General features: G+C 40.9%; 1 protein-coding gene across 4 annotated transcripts in view; it reads right to left on the reverse strand.

Moving 5' to 3' along the window:
• pcdh19 (protocadherin 19) overlaps positions 1-21,883 on the reverse strand; it is a 57,153-nt gene that overhangs the window by 20,881 nt on the left and 14,389 nt on the right. For 2 of the 4 annotated variants that reach the window (XM_026330217.1, XM_026330215.1), the window contains exons 3-4: positions 7,626-7,684; positions 5,750-5,922 (exon numbers count right to left, since the gene is read on the reverse strand). In XM_026330217.1, the coding sequence (XP_026186002.1) occupies positions 5,750-5,922; positions 7,626-7,684 (232 nt within the window). Of the gene's footprint in view, positions 1-5,749; positions 5,935-7,625; positions 7,685-21,883 lie in introns of all 4 variants that reach the window. The other 2 variants (XM_026330216.1, XM_026330214.1) reach the window with 1 other exon arrangement.

Consider the following 21,883-nt stretch of genomic DNA (forward strand, 5'->3'; position numbering starts at 1 on the left):
CCTATTTTCTCTCTGTCTCTATGTTTCCTCCCTCTCTCTCTGTCTCTCTTGCCCTGCCGCGTTGTGAACTGAATGCCAGGATTGTCTAGAAAATGAGCTGTCAGTGGAGGGTCTGCAATGAGATACATCAAACTCATTGTGAGCCCTGGAAAATAATGAACTATTCCCATTTCTCTCTCTGATATGTTCAATACGCTATCCATGACAAGTGCAGAGAGATAAGCAGTGCCCTCTTGAGCTGATTAAATACACTGGTTACATTCAGGAGAGCTTTGGCAGAAAGAGGGTTCAGGGGATGCCATTAGAGTATTATAACATTGCTATATGTTTTCAGTCTAGGCTGGAGATAAAGACCTCTTGCTTGCCTTTTTGTTTGTGTCTGTGTTAGTGAGTGCAGTTGAGGAAGAACAGCTAGAGGCAATGCTTGTAAAAACGAAACAGAGAATCAAAACATGTCAAGTTTGTTTAAGTCCTTCTTCAAATCTCTTAACTTTTCCCTCTTGAAATTAACTGAAGAACTTAGGGGGTGGGCTTGAACATGATTTTTAAAGAATTTTCTGTTTTTACTTATGTCAGTACTGCAAACAAATACTAGTAACAGGCCACAGACATGTTTTTAAAAATGCTGAACAGACATAAAACCATGGTAGCAGAAAAAGGTTTCCTTAAAACAGTGAAATATGTAAAAAAATAAATAAATAAAAATAAATCTTTTTAAAATCCCTTTAGGTGGCAGATGTCTCATCTGATATACTAGGGGGAAAATCAATATTGGTCAATTTTATTATTTTGGGTGTAATTTCAACGAGACAGAGCCAGAAACCTCACACAGTTTCATTCAGTAATGTAAGCACGTTAAAAAAAAGATGAGGCCAGATGGACACAGCATGAAACAACATTTATTTCCTTCTTTTTCCTCAAGTCTTTATCTCTCAGAGACAAAATCTGCATCTTGGTTGTTCATTACAGACATCACTACACCTGCTTGCAAGCATTCTCTAGTGTGTTTGAGCATGCAGTGTGTGCACTCTGTCTTCCTTAATGCTTGTACTGCACTGAGCTCTTTGTCACTGTCAGCCATTTTACCTCCACCAAGGGTTCCCCATTAGATTAGGCAAATCCAAATCAAAATGGATGGTCCTAGCATCGAGTTTGTATGTTAACCTAATCAGAAAATATCCATGCAACAAGTGTCGTCACAAGCCCCAAATCACAGGAAGAGTTTTGATGCTTAATTCAATCAAACGTTGTTTGAGAATCAGTCAAGTCCTCTGGCACATTCACAGTTCTCTTGGAATATGAGAGAGAGAAAAAAATACAGTCCTACCTGTCAGAGAGATTGTTTCCTCTCTTCCTCTTTTTATTTTGCCTCGCTAAGAATGCTTACTAGACTCTCAGCTCATCTCACCATCTCTGTCTCCCTCTCACATACACATACACACACACACACGCGCACACACACACACACACACACACACTCCCTTTACTCGTGTTGTCAGCGCAGCCCTGTTCCTGTTGCCTTCCTGATTCTGACACCTGTCAGCATTTTCGTTAGTAGATCAGAGAACTGCAAACTAGAAATGTTCCCCATGTTGAATTTAGGGCATAGTTTCAGCAGAAACATGTGAGGTGCCTTTACTCTTTCTTTAATTCAGCACAGGGAAGGAAGTGCTTGACTGGCACAAAGTTGGGAGATGTGGGTTGGAGATGTTTGCAGTCAGTGGATGAAAACAGAAGAGAAACACAGAAAGACATATGTAGGAAGAGGGAAAGAGAAAAAAAGGTGGGGGGAGCTGAAATCAATTAGGAACAGCGAAACCCTGTGGATCTGCTGATGGAAGAATGGAATAGAAGAAGTCTGCGGTCCACGGAGGGGGCTTCCATTCTTGGGCTCCAGCTTCAGGCACACACCCATAGGGAGCTAACAGATAGATGAGAGATATTCTCCAGAGGTGAAGGCCAAGGAATATGTCAAAAATAAAAGAGGCCTGTTCCCTTCTCTGGCTAATTGAGTAGTCTTGGATCTGTTTGAGTCTAATAAGACAAAAGTAAGGGATTTTTTTTTTTTTTTTTTTTTTAAAGAAGTACATTGACCTGGAAATAATTCCAAAATCAAGCCCAAAAACCTCAAATCAGACACTGTATAATGAAATCATGCACTCTCATGAATCTCTCCTCCTGCAGAGGCTAAACTGAGCGATTTAACAACACATGAATCTTGATCCCTAAAAACCACGGCTCATCCATATCAGGGAGGAATTAAAGTGTGAGCTACGACAATCAAGGGAAGTTGAAAAAACAGATTTAGCTCTCTTTGTCACCAGCCCCCTCGGAGTCTGTTCCTTGCTTCTTCCTTGACACTAATGGTTCTACAGAGCCAAAGCTAGCATGTCGCACATTTCAACCAAATCCCCCTAACTTCACAGACATGCCTATAAAGATAAAGAAGAATTCATTTTATATAGCTCTTTTTCTCAGTTTATAGTTACAGTGATATCATTCAGTTTTATTCTATTGACAGATATGAGGGAGCCATTATATAAAGATAGCTTTTCCTTTATAGATTTGAGGAGATTTAATGTAATTTGTTCTTCAGACTTCCCTAATCTAATCCACTGGGTGTGGATATTTCAGGTCAGATTTTCAAAAAGAGCTCACACGCCTCTTTAGATTCTTGGCAGGGATTCAACAGAGGCATTCGCTCAGATTTAAGTCTAAAATCTCTTCACAAGCACTTTGCTGAAAGTTACCTTGGTAGTGGTTGGTGCAGGAATAATGAAGAGCACTGTTCCGCATCACTGAAGAAAAAAGCATAACTGTGATGGACAAAAGCCAAATAGCAAACGCCAAAATGACAGAGGAAAAAAAAATGCCCACTGTGATATGGCGCTGGGTTAGTTAGCAGCCAAATCTTGTCACACAAATGGATTCCCACATGAAAGCCCACAACATGATGGGGATGTAGGGTCTTTGTGTAAAGGTAACGGCTTATCTCCTGGGCAAACATCACCTTTACATGGCACTGGGAATGGTAAACATTTGCACTGTAAAAGCCTGAGAGTTTAACCCTTCCTCCTTCTCCCCTCCAGCTTCCCTTTGTTCTCAGCACTTATCAACTCAAGAAAACAGAAGAATAAAAAACACACAAAAAACAAGGCCCTTCTCTCCTCAGCTTGTGTGTGTTGTTGTCCTTTGGCAATTGCAGTCTCTCAACTTGTTTTCTGCCTTAGCTGGCAAGAGAGACGCACTACACAACAGTTACTCCCAGAAGACATCTAAGCAGCGGGGTGTTTAGTGAACATGCCTATTTGTTTTCTGACAATTCCCTCCATTCACTCAATAGACCTAGCGGAACGTGTCCATTTTTGTCAATTAAGACACAAGAGTTCAAAGTAAACCACATCATCACATGACTGTAACCACTGCGGTTCTCATATTATACAACCCTCAACTGTTCTATTTCTGCCTTTGCACTCATGTTGGTTTGCACAAAAGAAAATGAAGCAGGGAAATGAGGAGGATAGTGTTCTCCCGAGGAAGCGCACACACAAAAAAATCTGACAATGTAAAACCCTCATACAGCAGAAGAGACAGATTCAACTGTGCGTCATGCTGAATCTGCCCATCTCCATCAGCCCACTATGCCCTTTAACTATGTAATTAGACCGTTGAGATGGTAATAGAGGGACGATTTCATTTGCTATGTCATTACATTTCTGCACGTGTAAGGATCTTTGGTCAATTCATTTAATAATTATGAGCAGCCTCTCATTACTCTCTGGTGTGACCACTGATGCTGACTGACTTCCAAAACAAAAGAAGGACAGATTCCAATGAAGCCATTTTGTTGTGAGAAACTGCTGGCCAGCAGTGAGTCTGTAGCTGACCGCAACAAAAAAAAGTTAAAAAAAAAAAAAAAGTTAAAAAAAAAAAGAAGAGGACCAATAACAAACCATCTAATTGTAATTCCACACAGATCGTTTGTTATCATCTATTCGTTCTGGTCAAAAGAATAGACAGCACTGTGAAATAGCCTCTTGCTCTATTTACTAGCAATGTGGAGCTGCATTACACATTCAGGAGGCATGCATCCATTTTGCTGAAACAGATACAATCATTGGTGGTGTTAATGAAAAAAAGAACTGCCTGAGAGAGCTCTCCCTACTTGTAATATTCTTCATGTACATCATTTCTAATTGTCTCAATAATGAGATCCCACCACTAGACCTGTCAGCATGCATTTTTCAGAGACAGACGAATTTTGGGGGGTTGTGAGGTAATTACAGCTGGCAACCAATAGTCAGCAAATTCACATTTCATTGTTCATTACTGTCTGCTGCTACTGAGGAACACACAGTACAAGCTGAATGTAATGGTCTAAATATTCCCTGACCCCATATATATATATATATATATATATATATATATATAAATATATATAAGTCTATTTGTACTTCTCAGCCAAGTCATTACAAAGCAGGGGTTCTGGCCATAAAGGCTGATCCATCTGTATGACGCCAAGCTTGATCAACATAAAGTGCAGGTTGTCTAATGTTATTATTCCCCAGTCAAACAACATCAACAGCCAAATTGCTCCAAGTGAAGCAACTGGTCCAGAAAAAAGAACCTACACATGTCCATTACTGCTTCTTCAACACCCACAGATTTCAGAGACCACTGACAGAAATGGACAGATAAATATAATTTTTTTTAAGAAATCACATAATCTTAATTCTTCTACATTTTTTTTTCTATTTTCTTGCTCATTAAAATTTTGCTCATCTATACCAGCTGAGTGGGTAGAAAGTATAGTGGTGAGAGAGCGCACAGCCTTACTGTGTTAGTAATAAGGAACCAAAATTATGTTGATGTTAATTGAGGGAAGAAAAACAAAATTTGGCACAAGTTCCTAACTTGGAGCACAATACAAAAGTGAAGTTCAGAAACAAGTGGTATCTGTAAGTGTTGTTGGTAAGATTGTGCGTTTAAAATAAATTTTCCGGCGTTTCCTTCACACTCAAAATAATATGAGTCATACTAAAGTGTTTGCAATTTTCACACATGCTGGTTCTCGGCTGAGCCGCTGCACCTGTGCATGTGGTGTTTCCTTTGAGCTCAGTAAATACCCTCAGGTGCATAGAGTTACATCCTGGTCTGCACCAACTTTATCCTGCTTTCTCTGCTCTCTTTCCCACTTTCTGACCCACTCTCTTCTTCAGTCTAACTGGCAGTAGTTAAGAATGAACGTGACCCTTACACTGACTTCTGCCAACCAAGAGGATGTCTTTTTAAACGGTGAGTCAGAAATGAAACATCAACATTAACTCCCTGCTAAATGATCCCACTGAATAATGGATGAGGGCACATGGAGATATGTAGATTCCCACCTTCTACCTTTGTGAGCCTAATTGCTGCCATTCAAACATATCTGATGTCCTCACATCAAGTGCAGACATGGCTGCTATCAGTCAATAAGGTTGCCTAAGCCTGTATCAAAGGGGAGCCTTGACTGTCAGAGATCCCTCACATTAGCTGCCCTAAAAGGACATCAAAGACAAAAAAGTGTGATGCTGTTCATACTTGCACATCTAAAGCTGATAATAGGCATAATGCACCTAAAAAGATCCTCTGGTGGCATTAAAAAACTCAGGTGCTTATACAAATACACACTGGGCTTATGTTGAAACATTCTCCAAATGATGCTGCAGTCTAAACACACACACTCGTGCACAAACACAGATTTTCTTACCTTGCTCTGGCAGCTGGCAAACATTAGGGGGGACAGTCATGTTCAGCACATCATTGACAGCCGTGTCAACATAGTGTCCTCTCTGGACGTCATGTTCACTGTCGGTCTGGTCGCTCTCCTCGTGGCCGCTGTCCTTCAGACTATTCCCCTCCAGGTCCTTGAATGTCGATGTGCTACATGGGGGCCAGGAGGGAGAAGACGGAAATGTTGATTAACTGTCACATCACCTTTGCTCACATGCACTCCCTCAGCCACTTGTGATAGTGCTGTCTGTTTTTCTAGCCCTGTCCTTTTTTATGTCCTTCCTCTAAATTCTTTGCTGTTTATGAGGTCAATTTCCAGGAGTTTAAAACACCTAAATAGTTCCTCGTTTTAATATAAATCTCAGTTAAAAAAAACAACAGCCTCACACAAGCCTCTACATTTGCAGTAACCATGAAAAACTAAGAACATTTCAATCTGTCTAAAGCCTTTGTCGGTTAAGTGGGTATTTTTTTTAACTTCACAAACACCATGGCAGCTATTGGGTGTTTCAGGCAGGAACACTTTGGATGGATGCACTGGCTTCAAGGACATCACTTTGAACAAACAGGAGGCATTCACTCACTACAATCAAACAAATACTGCAGTAATCAGGAATTCCTGGAAGGAAGATGGATGAAGGAAACGCTGGAAGCATACAAACTGAGCATCTGTCTTGTTTGGGGCTCACAGTCAATAAGGAGGGTGGGGTGGGGGTTACAATCAACAGCTGCACAGTAACAGCGTGATTTCCCTTCATTTGATTTCCATCCCACTGGAACAAATTCTGCTTTACAAACAACACTAAATAGGGGTGAATATATGAACATGTGTTCTTCCAGGAGAGGAAAAACATGATTGTGTGTAAGAGGAGAAAAGAGGTTAGAAAGGAGAAAAAATGAATAGACAAAGGAGAAAATAAGAATAAACAAAAGTGTGCAAACAAAAAGAAAGGTAAAGGAAGTGAAGGACAGTGCAAAGTAGCTGCATTCCCCAGCTCAAGCTTCATATTCTCCAGCTTGGGAGAGAGGACTGCAGTGGAGGTAATGCTGGTCTCTGATGTTATCACTATAATTGCACCTGTCCCAGACCATAGGCTCACTGGCTCCTGAGGGGATTTCTTTGTAGTGTGCTGCAGAGGCCCGCACTTGAATGCTCTTTGTTTACATTAATGCAGGGAATCTTTTGAGGGGGAAATTGCCATAATGGGTTTTCAAAATGCTGGGACTGCCACAAACAAAAGAAAGTCTGGAATGTCCCGTAGCTGCAGGTAAAAGGGGAGAATTGTAGTTTTTGATGTGAGTCTGGTTACAAAAACCACTATGGCTGGAGGGAATTATTGTATGACCCCCATCCTAACCCTCAACCCTGCATTCCTGCAACCCTTTCTAATATCATGGGTCAGGTGGACTATATAAAGATGCACAATGAAAACATTTATGCTTCACTTCTTTACCCAAGAATAAAAAACACAGAATTATTGATATCAGTTAAACTGTTGTTTGAAAAAAAAGACAAATCATTTCATAATTAAGTAGATATTTTAACCTGTTAATAACCAAATTATTAGAGTTATAAGGTTATCTGTAATTTATTACTTGCAGTTTCTGCTGTTCTGTGTAATCAAATAATCTGAAAACACATTTGTAGCTCATTTTAACAAGAATTTACTGAATGCATGATGGAGTAATTCTACTTATCTAAAGTCTTATCGTCTTAGTGCAATTAAACTGAATGAAACACATGCAGAAACACAAGCAAACTGCTGCAAGAGTAGCTGTGCACTCATTAGATAAAACAATTACAGATAACAATGGTAACGAGGTGCTGGTAACAATTCTTAATCAAGACATACCTTTTAATGAGGTGGGCTCTGCTGTTCACGTAACTGGAGTCAATGGAATAATTCTCCGTCTGTAAGAGAACGAAACAGGGGGTGGGATACATGTGCAGGTTGGGGGGGTTGTGTTTGTGGGATTATGACAGTGGGGGGGGTGGGGGCAACAAAGAGAGGTACTTTTAATAATGGATGCAACCAAAATAATGTTACTAGTAATTGGCTTTCAGTTAAAATGTTATTTTACACAAAGGCCCCGGTGAGCAGCCTCGGCTTTCAAAGGGCTGAATCCTATTCTCTTTCAAAGCACACACACAGAGAGGCTGACTGGGAGTTGAGAGCTAAGGAGAGTGCTGCAGTGAGCACAGCCTCTCTTCTCCTTTTCACCCTCCCTGCTCTCGATCCCTTGCTCCCTCCCTCCACTGCCAGTCAGCCCACTGTCTTTAAAATGTAGTCATTAGGGAGGACAGACTATCATGCAGACAGAGGGAGAAGAAAAGTTTCCCTTTTTCTCCTCTGAACTCTTCATTTTTACCATGTTTGAGAAGACATTCATGGAGAAATATTAAATAAATAACTGCAAGAAAAGTAGATGAAATTAAGAGTGTACCAGGGGAATCTTAACTCGGCAATTGCAGATGAAAAGGTTTTCAGAATATGCATACGATAGATCTCTGACCCACATTAGAGAACATAGTTCAAAGGCATCCTACATTCATTTTTTCAATATTTATTTAGTGAAGAGAATGTCTGCTGTGTAAGAGCACATGGACAGAGGAGTCAGTACACTGAGCAGATAGCCCCTCCTGCTTCTGCTAAGCATCTACTCACACTAGGTAAGATGTCAGTGGGCCAAAGGGTATCAAAGCCTCTCAAAGGACTTTCCCAGTCCTGCGAAAAGCCAGGATATAACCCTTTTGACAAAGTTTGATAAGATGCAGGTGTTTTCTGCAAAAAGAAAGCAGAACCTTCACTTAAAATTCCACCACGGAGATGCTGTATCCTGATAAAAGCTGTGTCGATGGCTCACTTCCATGGGAAGTCTACAGTACTGATATCAAAGCTATGTTGAAAAAAAGTCACCCATGTGATAAGAAAGGTTAATGCAGGCATTGGAGCACAGTTGCTGATTATCAAGTGGGCTACACGCTTGACACAGACCTGCTGTTGAGGTAGTAGCAGCCATGCACAGCTGTCATACATGGTGACCAAACAGTTCTGAATTAAAACTGAGTGCACACTTTTCCTTAATAGATGCTAATGGGGTTGAACGTTTTGAACTTTTTCAGTGTCTGCATGGAAGTGAAAACACAATGCCGCTGTGTGAGTCTTAATGAGAATGGGGGAGTGAAGAAAATGTCAAATAATAGTCCCAGTCTTCTTGGATCTCTTCTGAGGTAAATAAATAAATACATAAATAAATAAAAGTGATGCTGGCACATCACAGCAGCCAATGTGTGGTGTTTACCTCTGGCAAACAGCTCTCATGACCTGTTTGCAGTGTATGAAAAATGTAAGAGCTTGTTAATGCTACCAAATGCATGTCTTTGTTTGTCTAGATTCTTGGTATTGATGCCATTTTCTCATGGCTTCAAAGACAACATATAAGCTGTACAGCATTATTATCTGACTGGGGCTGGCACTGATCTTTTATTTTTACTAGCTGCAAACTTTAAAAAGCTTCTATAACAGAGGTGTAGTTATCTAAAAAAGTATATGGGTCTGTTTTTAATCTGTTAATCTGTTTTTAATAAGTCATTTTTTGCCATCTCTTCTCCTTCACTCATAATTATTTTTGCAGGAAAACTGTATAATGATATAATGATAAGCACCTACGCAATCACAGGTCTCTGATTGGGGTTTGCTAAATTATGATGCAATGCGTTTTTGCTGAAGGTTAGCATTATTCCTTCTCTTTACCACTTACCCCTAATGAAACCTTTACTCATTACTATAGAGAAGATAATTCATAAAAAGGAATTTAATTAACATTTTATTATAAGTCCTTAATTTGGAGCACACCATGTTTGTTCTCTTGTATTACCTCTGACTCCTTTTGCTCTCATTCAGCTTGACTTCATTAAACATTAAAGGTAACAGCGGTGGCAACATACTGCAACTCAGATTAATCATTAATTAAAGATTAACACATACTATTTGATTAATTCATAAATTCTACCATTTAGAAATATTTATGTCTTATCAAAGGATAGTATCATTCTTTTAATAGATATAAAGAACTATAAATACTTCTACTATAGATTCTATGGCATACATGTTCTGTATATGCATATGTTATGCACATGTTTTGTGTTTCACCTGTGCTCCACTCTGGTCCCACTGAACATGAATTAAACTGCCTCATCTGCTACAGTGGCTGCGCAGTCACTGAAAAGCTAATGAAAATGCAAGGCATGAGTAACAAGGGGAAAACTTCATTTAAAAGACAAGATAGAAAATTTCTTGTGAATGTCACTCTGGCTGCTGCCGTAATTGGTTTGGATGGCAGGTTCTGTGTGCGCACGGCCTGGAGAGGAAGGCAGTATGTTCCTGCTCTCAAGCTGTTACAGTCCTGAAATGGAACTGTACTTTCCATAATGCAGTTATCTCTCAGGATTTTTACACAGAGCCTTTTTAAGTGTGCAGTATATCAAACCAAAAGATTTTTCATAAAATTCAAGTGTCTCAATATTTTTGGGTCACCATCACATCCACTCCAGCTCATCTACAATAAAGCAGCTTTTCATTAATCAAAGCATTCAGTGGAGTTAACCCTATTTCCTAGGTTTATCAAATTTTCTGTGGAAATAAACAAACACCCACTATCTGAGGGCATAACCTTGGCATTGATGAGTCACTCAAGAGTGCCTACTCTGAAGAAGAATCAGATGCATTTGCTCAGGCTTCCTGTAAAGAAATTTAATGTTCACCCCCACATTTCTGAATGACCTCAAATTGGAGGACATGTCAGTATATCTTGCTGAGAGGTCAAGTTTCAGGCAAGAGGATGAGGACTGCTTAACTACAGCAAGGACGCCACAAATGGATACTTAATCAGGTTGGACAATGTGTTGTTGTGATCTGAACGGCCCCAGTTTGGCGGCCAGAGCCATTCTATCCCCATAATTATTGTTCCGTTTCATCTGGAGGACTGGAGGGAGGAATGCAGCCCCTGGTGTCACTGAGTGACTGATAGGCAATGTCAGGATGAGTAGGGAGGGAAGTGGAAAGTGAGTCGTGGGAGAGAGGGCAAAGATGGGAGGAAATGGGTGAGACTTGACCTGCAGCAGACTTGCAGTCCAGCTGCTGCAGCCCAGTAACTTTCGTATTTTCACCCTGTGCTTTTTTCTCTCCAGTAAAACCTGAGGCACAGGGACAATGGGGCCGCTCCTCTGGCACTGAGAGGAAAAGCAATCTCCTTGCCTAGTTGCTGCTGTAAGATTTGATTTGCCTTTCTCCCAGCGTGACAATTGGTTCTGTAGTCTGAATGCAAGTGTATTCATTGTGTGGGGGCATGGGGAGCACCAGGGAGAAGCGGAGGGGTGGGGGAGTGAAGACACCAGTTGTTACACCAGTAAACACCCGACAAGTTCAGCAGATGTCACACAGATAGGAGCGAAATAGAGAAAAAAATGTCACAGCTGCCATACTGTATGTATTATTGAGGCTGAAACAGCACGGTATAATATTTAAACAACTAAGCAAGTTAGAAAAATATAGACAGATGCAGCAACATGCACTAACAACATGCTATTCTGTATCTTTGTCTGGAATAATTATTAGTATTAAACTATGATTAAACTAAACCTTGCTTAAACTTAAGCACATACAGTCAATTTTTTTTAAGTTAATGTTAAATACGAGTTGCATTTAAGGAAATGTAAGCAAATTAAGTGTTTCATGTCTGATATGAATGCAGCTCTTTGTCTCTTATCAATTTAGCTGACAAAAAATGATCTGTATTTGTTGTGAACTATCACACTAAAACACAGTTTAAACATACAGAACAAAAGAGAGAATCAATTAAGTTGTCAGATCAAATTTTGCTGCTTCATTCTCTGTTTGAGCAGTCTCAGTCTTCCTTCATTGTTGCTGCAGCTTGCTCATGAACTCCCTTCGGTCCCGGAAGGAAATGTTACACATAATGTGCCTTGTTATTGATATCCCATTGCTAAAGGAAGAGATGAGAAGAAATCCAGGGGGGTTACAGGGCAAGACAATTACAAAACAAAAAGCTTCATTATAAATCTAGGAATGCTGTGGCTACGTTAAAGGAGTAGTGATGGGTACAAAATGTGACAAAGAGGAGGAAATTAGTGTAAACAATTCCCTGTAAAAAAAGATGGTCAGTGTCTGAAACTGGCTGTTTACAGAAGCATGCATTCCCCTCATGTAATTTGGCAGTGAGGATGCAGAGGAGTGTTATGACTGTGTGTGTGTATCTGCAAGTGACTTTCTCTGTGGCTATGAAAAGAAATGGTTCATTTTGTGCCTCTTGCACATTCACATTCTTGCACACACAGACTCTCTTTTTTGCTCCATTACAAAAGCACTGCTCCAACAATTCCTAGATTGCAGGCCTGTGCTGGTGCCCACCCACCTCGCCTCTGGGTCAGCACCCAGCAGCACCTCTAAGCAGCTCTTATTCAGAGTTTATAACACCAATGACAAAGACATGGAGCACCATGGCACCTGCTCAGAGTGGGTTTATATTTTGTTTACTATCTGTGAAGTAAGAAATGCTCTTCGGCCCCTGAACTGCCTTAAGCCTCCTCCACCAACACCCTTTTGCTCTCCACCCCGAGGACCATCATCACCACCTTCTTCCCGATTATAGAATTTCCCATAGATCCTCTGCCATCTGCTAGATTATAGATTTCCCTCTTCCTGTAGAGAGGGCAGAGCCCCTAAGGGAGGATCAGCAGTAAAAAGGGTGAAAGAGTGCCTGAGGCACAGCCATGGTTGTGGATGAGATTACATTTTCTATTTCTGCCTGCTAAAGGGGGCTTGCCATGATGAATACAGTGACTTGTTACCATTTAATATCAACTGGCTCCCCTGCAAACTCAAATTATACACAATCAATTGTGACAGAAGGGTACATGCGTGATAAATAACCTGCCACATTCTCTGCATCATTTCACTTCATCACCCATCAATTCACCCCAAACCCAGTAACCCATTTGGGAATCAATCATGTTGTGAAAGTGAATGATTCTGTGGAAAGAAGGTTTTTAAAAGCTTCTCTGCGTTGCTCTAGTTTGCCTGGACAAAGAAAAAAAGAAAAAATACTGGGTGAACTAAATGTTATTATGAGGTCAATTGTGTCCTTGTGCACATGTGTTAAGTGTTGGGTATTGTTTAAGCAAACAAAATAACAACTACCCTGATACACAATGAAACAGATATGTAAACACAACACCACTTCCTGCTTGCATTTCCTCCTCATTTTTCTTGCCTTCCCGTGTGAAATGGAACAAATATTTGCCCATTCTAACCAAAACAATCACCCCCTGCTCTCATCAAGTGAGGAAAATAGCTACAGCACTCAGACTATTGCTTGCTCTACCTGTTTCACCCCCACATAGGAAACTGCAGATCATGTACCTGTCTTTTATTCTTAGTTCAGACCAGTCTCCATGTCACTCAGGCCTACAGGCTCCAAAGAAGTCCAGTTAGTAGAGATGTGATTAATTATACATACACTGATAGAAACAACATTCATTATTCATAAGCTTCTCAACGTCAAAGCTATTTCCCTTCCTTTCAGCATGATGAAAAGATTTTAAATAATAGGCCTCCTTTGCAGACGTCTGCATTCCAGCGGAGTCGGCTGGCGCTAAAGAGGCTTAAGCCAGAGCTGTTGTCTTACAGGGAATCACTGCTTGGGCCCAGCACAGAACTGTTGGTGGCTGTGTGGCTTCCAGGGTTGGTGTTTTTGTTTTGTCTTTGTCTTAAGAGACAAGTCTGGTGCTTTTAAGCCTTTCAGACAGAGTTATAGTGTCCATTTACAATAAACAGAGCTCTAACATGTCATTCGGCACAAAAGGAGGGATAGGGTTTCATTTAACACCTGTTCGGAGTTCAGGGCTGTGTTTTCAGACTTATTCTATATGCAAGTAAGAAAGAATCTTCTCTATGAGATTACGATTCATGGTTTAACATAGTAAAAAGGGGGGAGGGAGGAAAAAGACTCGTCTATCTACACTGTTTCCTAAAAGAAATCGGCTTACGATTCTTAAAACCTGTGGAGCCCAATCAGACTCAAATAGGGGGAACTTCCCCTTTAGGCAAGTCTTGAGGGATTTTCTTTAATTTGGATGTCAGACCAAAAAGTTTTCACACTCCTCTCATCCCAAAATCCGTTAATGTGCGTATGGCTCCACATGAAAGAGGTTTGTGGGGATTTTTCTGATCAGACTGCGGAAATGTTGAGGGTTACATCTAATCCAGGTATAGTTTGTAGCTTCTGGTGGTTCTGGGAAGACACACTGCAAATGTATGTTTTGGTAATCATTTAATTTTTCTGGGAGAGTTACTCGATAGCATTTCCTCTCACTTGTGACCTACATTAGCCAGTTTTGAGGGGGAAAGGGGGCATACTAAATTAGCACACATCAAATTCCCAAAGGTTTCTCCCAGCTCCCCTGGGTTGGGCCTTCAAAATAAATTAGGTAAACACATTTCCCTTAAATGATTACATGAGAGCTGTGTCTAAAGCAGCATAACTTTGAATCACTTTTGTAATCACTAAAGTTAGAATTAAATTTTGGCAGAATTTAGAGATGTGCAAAGATATGAGGAGAGCTGATCTGATGAGCTGATTGAGTGCCTTGCACTTTACAACATGGTGGAGCACGACTTGGTACATTTTCTGTGAGCAGCTTAAGGTGGCTGTCAGCCACATCGATGCAGCTGTAGTCTCTCTGTCTCTCTCTCTCTTTCTCCCTCCCTATTGCTTTTTCTCTCGCTCACTGTGACAAGGCATCTTTCCAGACATTTTAGTTAGATGGAGATTTGCAGCAGCTCATTACAGACTGGGAGGCTCTGTGAGCGGATGCAGTCACTCGGAGATGGATTGAGTGGGTCTGTTTATTGACATGCCTTAATCTGACACTGGGTAAAGGGAATGAGTCACCGCCTCCAGACACACTACCACATCACAGCCACTCCAGCAAATAGGGAGGCAGCACCCAGGATACAAGTGGAACTTCATCAGCGCTCATTAATCCAACTACCCCAGGCCACTTGCTCAAACAAACCATGTTTACACTGTGTGTTGGCTGGATGGAGGGGTGATGGAGCTTTCAAAGGGCATGTGTGCAGGTGCACGGATCAGCAACACACACACTCACAAATGCACATGATGTTGCCACACACACATACAAACATGTGCTGCAGACTTCACCTCATCAAAATCCCACCCACCCTCCTAACCCACAGGCCCCTAAACACAATATCTGTGTACACCAGCTGCTGAAACTCAGACGGTGCACTTTGTCTCACAAATCAGAATTGGTGCGCAAATCACGGGTGGGTGATCAGGCTGGATGCCAAAGTGCGAATCATAGAAATGGGCTTTTTATTAAACAGATGGGCATACGAGATATTTTAGCCTGTGTTAGAACAAGTCTACTATGATCAGTGATTTAACTATGAAAGCCTAGTTAGCTTTTTGATCCTGTTTACCGGTGCTTCAATGTGAAGCACATCTGCTGCTAATATTTGGGATGGTCTTTCTAGGCAGATGTTAGCACTAGGATTGACAGCAAAGTATTAGCTGCTTGCACATCACCACCGTATCTGTAAATCCTGCTTGTTAACAGGACTGTGACTGGCTGCTATCAGGGCACAGGCGGAACAAAACTAAATCCAATGGCATGTGGCCTGATGCTGTTGTTTGCTTTTGATTACAAAGCTGTTTAGTATACTGTCTCAGAGACATGAGGATGTTAATTCTCTATATTTTATATTTAACTGTAAATTTACAAAAAAAAATCGAAACCTCGGCAAAAACAAGAAATATGTGTGAAAAGTGTAAGCTAGTCACAAACAAAAATAAATCTTTCTTGAAGAATGCACACATGCAGACACACAGGCACACAGGCAAAACAAGCAAAAGGGAATAAACATGGTGTGAGTCAGAAAAGAAATAACACAAGTTACAGTGAAGCACACATGCTCCTACACAAACACACATACAGTTGCAGTGGGGCAGAAAGTCGGAGCGGGGCCTGCTGTCGTCTCCGTCGGGGACTGGGAGCCTAGCAGCTTGAGAGCAGCGCCAATGGAGAGGGGGCCAGATGCAACGGGCTTGACCCACTCATTCGTGAGCGAAAGGGGGGTGGAGTGGGGGGTTATTTCAGCAGCTGAAACACAAGGATTAGCTGCACTGACTTCATTTAATTTAATTTGTATTAGGGCCGTCTTTGGGGGGCAAACATCGTTTTTCACTGCGGGGGAATATATGGGGTCATGGAAAACAGCAACAGACGGTGGATCTCTGTCTCCTACCCCTGCAGTGGATCCACAGGGGAAAGTAAGGCACTGTATTCCCAGACCTCAGACACACACACACACACACACACACACACATACACTTGTGCACATATCTTGTTACCCCCTAATTATGTCTATATTATGAAGTCAAATTTATCCAATTGAAATGCATCTTAGACCTTGCATCCACCTTTCCACAGCCTGATTTCTTGAAATGAAGACCTCAAATCCTTTTGTTCTGCCACCATAAACAACATGTAGTAATTTTCTGTGCTTATCAAAGCTCTGCTCTGTGTGTCTGTGTTTGTGTGTTTCAAACACACACACATACACACTAAGCTGTTATCTACCAAGAACATATCTTAGGGGTGGATGTTTATCTGTGCTGATGCAGATTGGAGGAGTTCTCTTTGTCTCAGTGCAGAAGTACATAATATTATTTATCTTTTGTTTTTTTTTCACTATTTATTTCTCCTAGGCTGATATAGTTTGATACCCTATAGTGAAGAAATCCTTTTAGTTACCCCCAGTCATCTAATGTGCTTTTACTTGTAATCTGGGAATTTAATAATGAATAGGAGAGGAAAAAAATCTGTACAAAATCAAATAATTCAACTCCCCTTTGTATTCCATGGAACATGACTTACACTGTTAAGCAGAGGAGGAAAACAACTGCAGTGAGTGAGGGAGTGCGCTACATGCCTCCTCACAATTTACAATAGCACTGTGGAAAAATATGGCAGCGATCACCCATTAAGTCTGCTGTAGCCAAAGCCTGCGGACATATGAAAGCTTCTTTCTGTCTTATGCAGGTGACAAACTCTAAGAGGAAGCTAATGCAACATGCACTGCAAGTGGTTTTATTACAAACACATCCAAAAAACAAAGGAAAAAAAAAAAAATCAGTGAGCTGACAAAACATTGTTTTGTCTCTGGTAGACAGAAAAGACTGTACTGCTGGAGCATGTTCAAGACTATCAGGCACACACCAGCAATCGTTTTTTCCTCTCTCCCCCAGCCACTATCAAAAGATGTTACTCTGCAAAATGTCAAAGAAAAAAGAGGCAAGAGAAGTAATCTCCTTCTCCTTTTTGATCGCAAGTGAAATAATTGGAACCCTCTTAGGCTCATTACATGAGTTGCCCGCCAGCCAAAAGACGGCTCTAACTGCCCCTCTTCATTCATGTTGGTGCTTTGAAAAATATTGCTTCCGCAAGTAACAACTCTTTATAAGATGCAATGACTAGAGGTCCTGGTACCGACATTAACGGGTAATCCCACAATGCCTTTGAAAATATATCTTTCAACTGCCACTGTCAAACATCAATTCAGATCAATGGAAAGGAAACAGCAACAATATGATTCTGTAATATTGTCATTATGCATATTGCACAACACTTCTCAACCTCGCCCTTTTTTGCCGATGCTATTCCTATGTGATGAGGTATTACACTCATTTGGATGCCTTTTATTAATAGTGTGGTCTTCATTGTTATTACAACTATGCTTGTAATTATTGTGACTCTAATTACTATTACTGTATTGCCCAAATTAACCTTATTCTGAGTTTAGATCCACCACACTGACAGTAGCCAAGCCTATGAAGAATGGCACCAATGTCCCTTCAGATAAATCCAGTATAATTAGCTGTGTGCCTTACAGGGCTTGTGTGATGGTAATAATTAGAGCTACTGTAGCAAAGGTCATGCAAAACAATTTAGAGAGGATGCTGGCAGCATGGGTAATGGGAAGATAGCGGGAGCGCCAAAAGAAGGAGAGAGCTTGGATGAACATGGAGAACCCGCTCCTCTTCCATCTTTCAGAGAGGGAAGGCATATGATTGTTACTTTGCCTCTGTACATGTTTCATTTTTAACCAATGCTCTCAAAATAATAGAAATTGAAAACCCATTTTAATGGTAAGTAGACTCCCAGCTAACATTGTTTAAATGGATCTGTGATTAGATTTGAGGAAAGTGCTACAGGGTGTATCTCTGAACTACTATCAGCTGAAATCGATTCACTGCTTTTGAGGTGTGATAGCTGCCCTGTCACCCTGTTGTTGCATCTGTTCATTATCTTGAATTTAATGTGTTTACACTTAGACTTAGTTATATTATTAATTGTGTGTGTGACAGACAGACCTAGTGCAAAAGATGTGTTGCTTCACCCAAGTGCACAGGTTAATGAGTTGAGTCAAAAATGGTGACACTAAGGTAAACAAGTACTCACACTAAGGTACTTCTATTTCTACATCCCCCATGTGACTCGGCCCTCTCCGTGTCTCCCAGACTGCTCCTAAGCTGAGAGCTCAGGGTTCACAGGGAGGATCCACCAGGAATTCGCTCAGCTCCCTCACCTCACCACCATCACACCCCGATGAGATAAGTAACAGTCTCACACTCAAAAATAGCATCTCAAACAACACATATGCTTATGTGCCCTAGACTGGTCTCTATTCCCTACTGCAACAGTGATAGCCCCTTTCCCCACAACTCCCAACAACACTTCATTAGCAGTGAGTGATACAAACAACCCTAAACTGGTTGGATAAACTCACCTAAATGGTGTCATAGCTGGTGAACATAACAAACCAGTGTTCAGCTCATTTATTTTTAAAGCACTTCCATTACTGTCAATGTCGTTTGACACTGGGAAATATAATTTCATGTTCTTGCTGAGATTGAGATGAAAAGACTGACACCGCTCATGTCTGAGCCAGGATGCAGTTAGCTTAGCTTAGCATAAAGACTTAAAGCAGGAAGAAATGGCTAGTCTGTTTTGAAAAGCTCCAAAATTGACTAACAACGATTTAGTTAAATCTGTAGAAAAAAGAAAACATACAACTAAGGAGGTGTTGTTTTATAGATGGCGATGTTCTTTACTTCTTGGCGAGGAGCAATGACTTCCTGGTGTTTCTGGTGGTTGCCTAGCAACCTTGCAGCGACAGCAAAACTCAAATCACCTAAAATATTCCTTTAAATAAAAACAAAATGGGGAATAAATCAAGTATGTTGGTTATCTGGTTGGATATTTCAGTGATCAGTGAAACTAGAAACTGGGATGACCCTCTTTTTGGCGGAAGATGAACTATAGCAATTTATATATGGGCCATTTGCACATTCTTTACACTGTAGTTTTGATCTGTTCATATTTGACACATACACATACTGACAGTGGACTGAAGCCATTGAGTTATTAAATGTCTGTCTTGACATGACTAAAAAGCAGCAACAGGTCCTGTCTGCATAAAGAGCAGCTGGACATCTGATTCTGCCGCTTTCTTTCTAGATTCAACTTACTGATGAATTTCACTGGAGTGGGGGTGGAGGCATATGCTAAGATCCATATGCCTTTGTGACTGTGGGGGTTTAGAAACTGTATATTGTAATTATCATTGATCTCAGTTGTTAAATGCCTAATCTCTATGACTCACATACAAACTTGCCACACTGGGTGATGATGAACCATCCTCCCCCACATCTGAAGCCCTGAACAAGTGTTGAGGGGAGCAGTGATAAGCAGGTCCTTATCCTTTTAAAGACACTCCCGTAATCCAGCAGCGGTGGGAGGAGGGAAAGGGCTTCAGCATTAAGGACTTAGTCTGGATTATAGCTAGTCCTCCAAATTAAACCAAAAGTCAGCTTTCTGCAGTTGCTCATGCAAGCTGGTGACTGGCTTGTTACCAGAGCTACTAACAAGGCATACCATGATGGGCTATTTATAGAAAACGGTCTCACTCAGCCACTAGGTGACACAGTGGCAAAACTCATTCCCACCTCAACTGAATATTCTCCCCTGTCACCTCCCAGTTGACCTCCTGTGACTGTGCTCAAAATGTCTGCTGTGTACCTGAGTTACACTGCCAACCAGCTTAGCCGCAGACAAGCTTCTCAGCCAGGGCAAGGCTGCTCTGTCCCCATTGATGCTGCTTCCCACAGCAAAACAAGGCCAAATCTGGGGCTTAGAGGCTAAAATAATCATTACTGGGTAGCAAACAAATGAAAAGTCAGAACACTATTCCCATGACTATCCTCCCCCATTCACTCTCATTTTGTTTTCTATCCTATCACATACAAACAAAAAGGGGGCAGCCACAAATTAACATTTAGGACAGACAACATTTTGGCCTGATAATAAAAACCAAAAGCTATGAAAAATAAGACTGGAATCACTAAAAAATAAAAAATAATTAAAGGAATAGTTCCACATTCCCCTCATATCTGTGAATTATCAGTAATCATCAGTAGATAATTAGTCTAGCTTAGCATAAAAGACTGATAGCACGAGGAAACAGTCACTGCTCCCATCTAAGAAATCCATCCAATCTTAGGTGACATTGGCTGAGAGTGGGGTACACCGTGGACAGATCACAGGACTGACACATAGAGACAAACACTCACACCTACGAGCAATTTAGAGTCCCCAATTAGCCTAACTCCCAAGCTGCATGCCTGTGGACTGTAGGAGGAAGCCAGAGTACCTGGAGAAACCAACACAAGACCCACAGTCAAGCAGGATTCAAACCCAGAACCTTGTTACTGTGAGGCAAGTGAGTGAAAGTGGGTGCAAAGAACTGCATCACATAGATAAATTATTCCCCAATCAGGAAAGTTTTATATTGAATAGACAGACTGGTATATAACTGTGCAAGAAAGAGAATTGGCATATTTTAGGAAATAAAGTATTTCTGCAAAAGTTATATTGTTTCCATATATAATCTTCAGCACACTGTCAGCTGTTTCTTTACGGGAATATTCGATTATTTTGGGAAGCTAACTGTCACTCCCCCGATTGTTTGCGCTAAGCCAGGCTCAACCCACCACAAAGCAAAGTTCTCACCTAACTCCCCTCAACTCTCCTTTGATGGCAAACAGAAAAACTTCTAAAGTGCTTTATCACAAAGAGTGTGTTCATGTTCGCACATGTGCATATGCATCTATGTATGTATGTATTTTATGGTTGCATATAAAATGCTCTTGCAGTTTGTTTTGATGTTAAAATCCTGAACTGGATAAGAGCACCTAAAATACCCTTAACATATACAATCATACTGTGTATTCACTATTTCACAAATCTCAAATAGAGAACAGGTACAGAATTTGAACTCAGGAGGTTACTGGGGAGAGTATTGAACTCAGAGCAGTCTGACAGAGGCCAAGTGCTATTCATTCATTAACTTGGCTGCTTGAGCTGTGCTATGTCAAACAGTCGACGTGAGAGGAAAGTCAAAACTGATGTCCCATTGTGCTCCACAGCCAGACACAGACTGAAGCCTGAATATTGTATTCTGATGCCATAAGAGAGCAGAAAGAAGCGAGTGAGGTTGTTATCAATTCTCTTGAAAGGCAATCACAACTATTATCATTACTAGTGTTTTTGTCCTCCACACTCAGACTAGCTATCTAATCTATTCCCTGGCACACAGTCTTATCTTTCCAACTTGACCCAGTATCACTCAAGCAAAGAAATGGTTTCCCTCCCCCCCTGGAAACTCGATATAGTTGTAATTAATATGCCAGCACTCTCACTAAAAAGACCTAATCCCTGCAAAACAAACCTGAGCGAAACAGGCCCACCTGAATTGCTTCCAGGAAAACTAGATAATCAAAATGCAAAACAGCCTCTGATAGAAAAATGAGCCAACTTTTAACAACAAATCCCTTACACCTAACACCAGCAAGTTCTCTTCTTGAACTTATATTTGTATACTGTCTTTGAGCATTTAACGTAGTCACAGTGCATACGGCACTCCATGAATGAGGTCCTCTGATTTAT

Source organism: Mastacembelus armatus, chromosome 10 (assembly GCF_900324485.2).
Source record: "Mastacembelus armatus chromosome 10, fMasArm1.2, whole genome shotgun sequence".
NCBI lineage: Eukaryota > Metazoa > Chordata > Actinopteri > Synbranchiformes > Mastacembelidae > Mastacembelus > Mastacembelus armatus.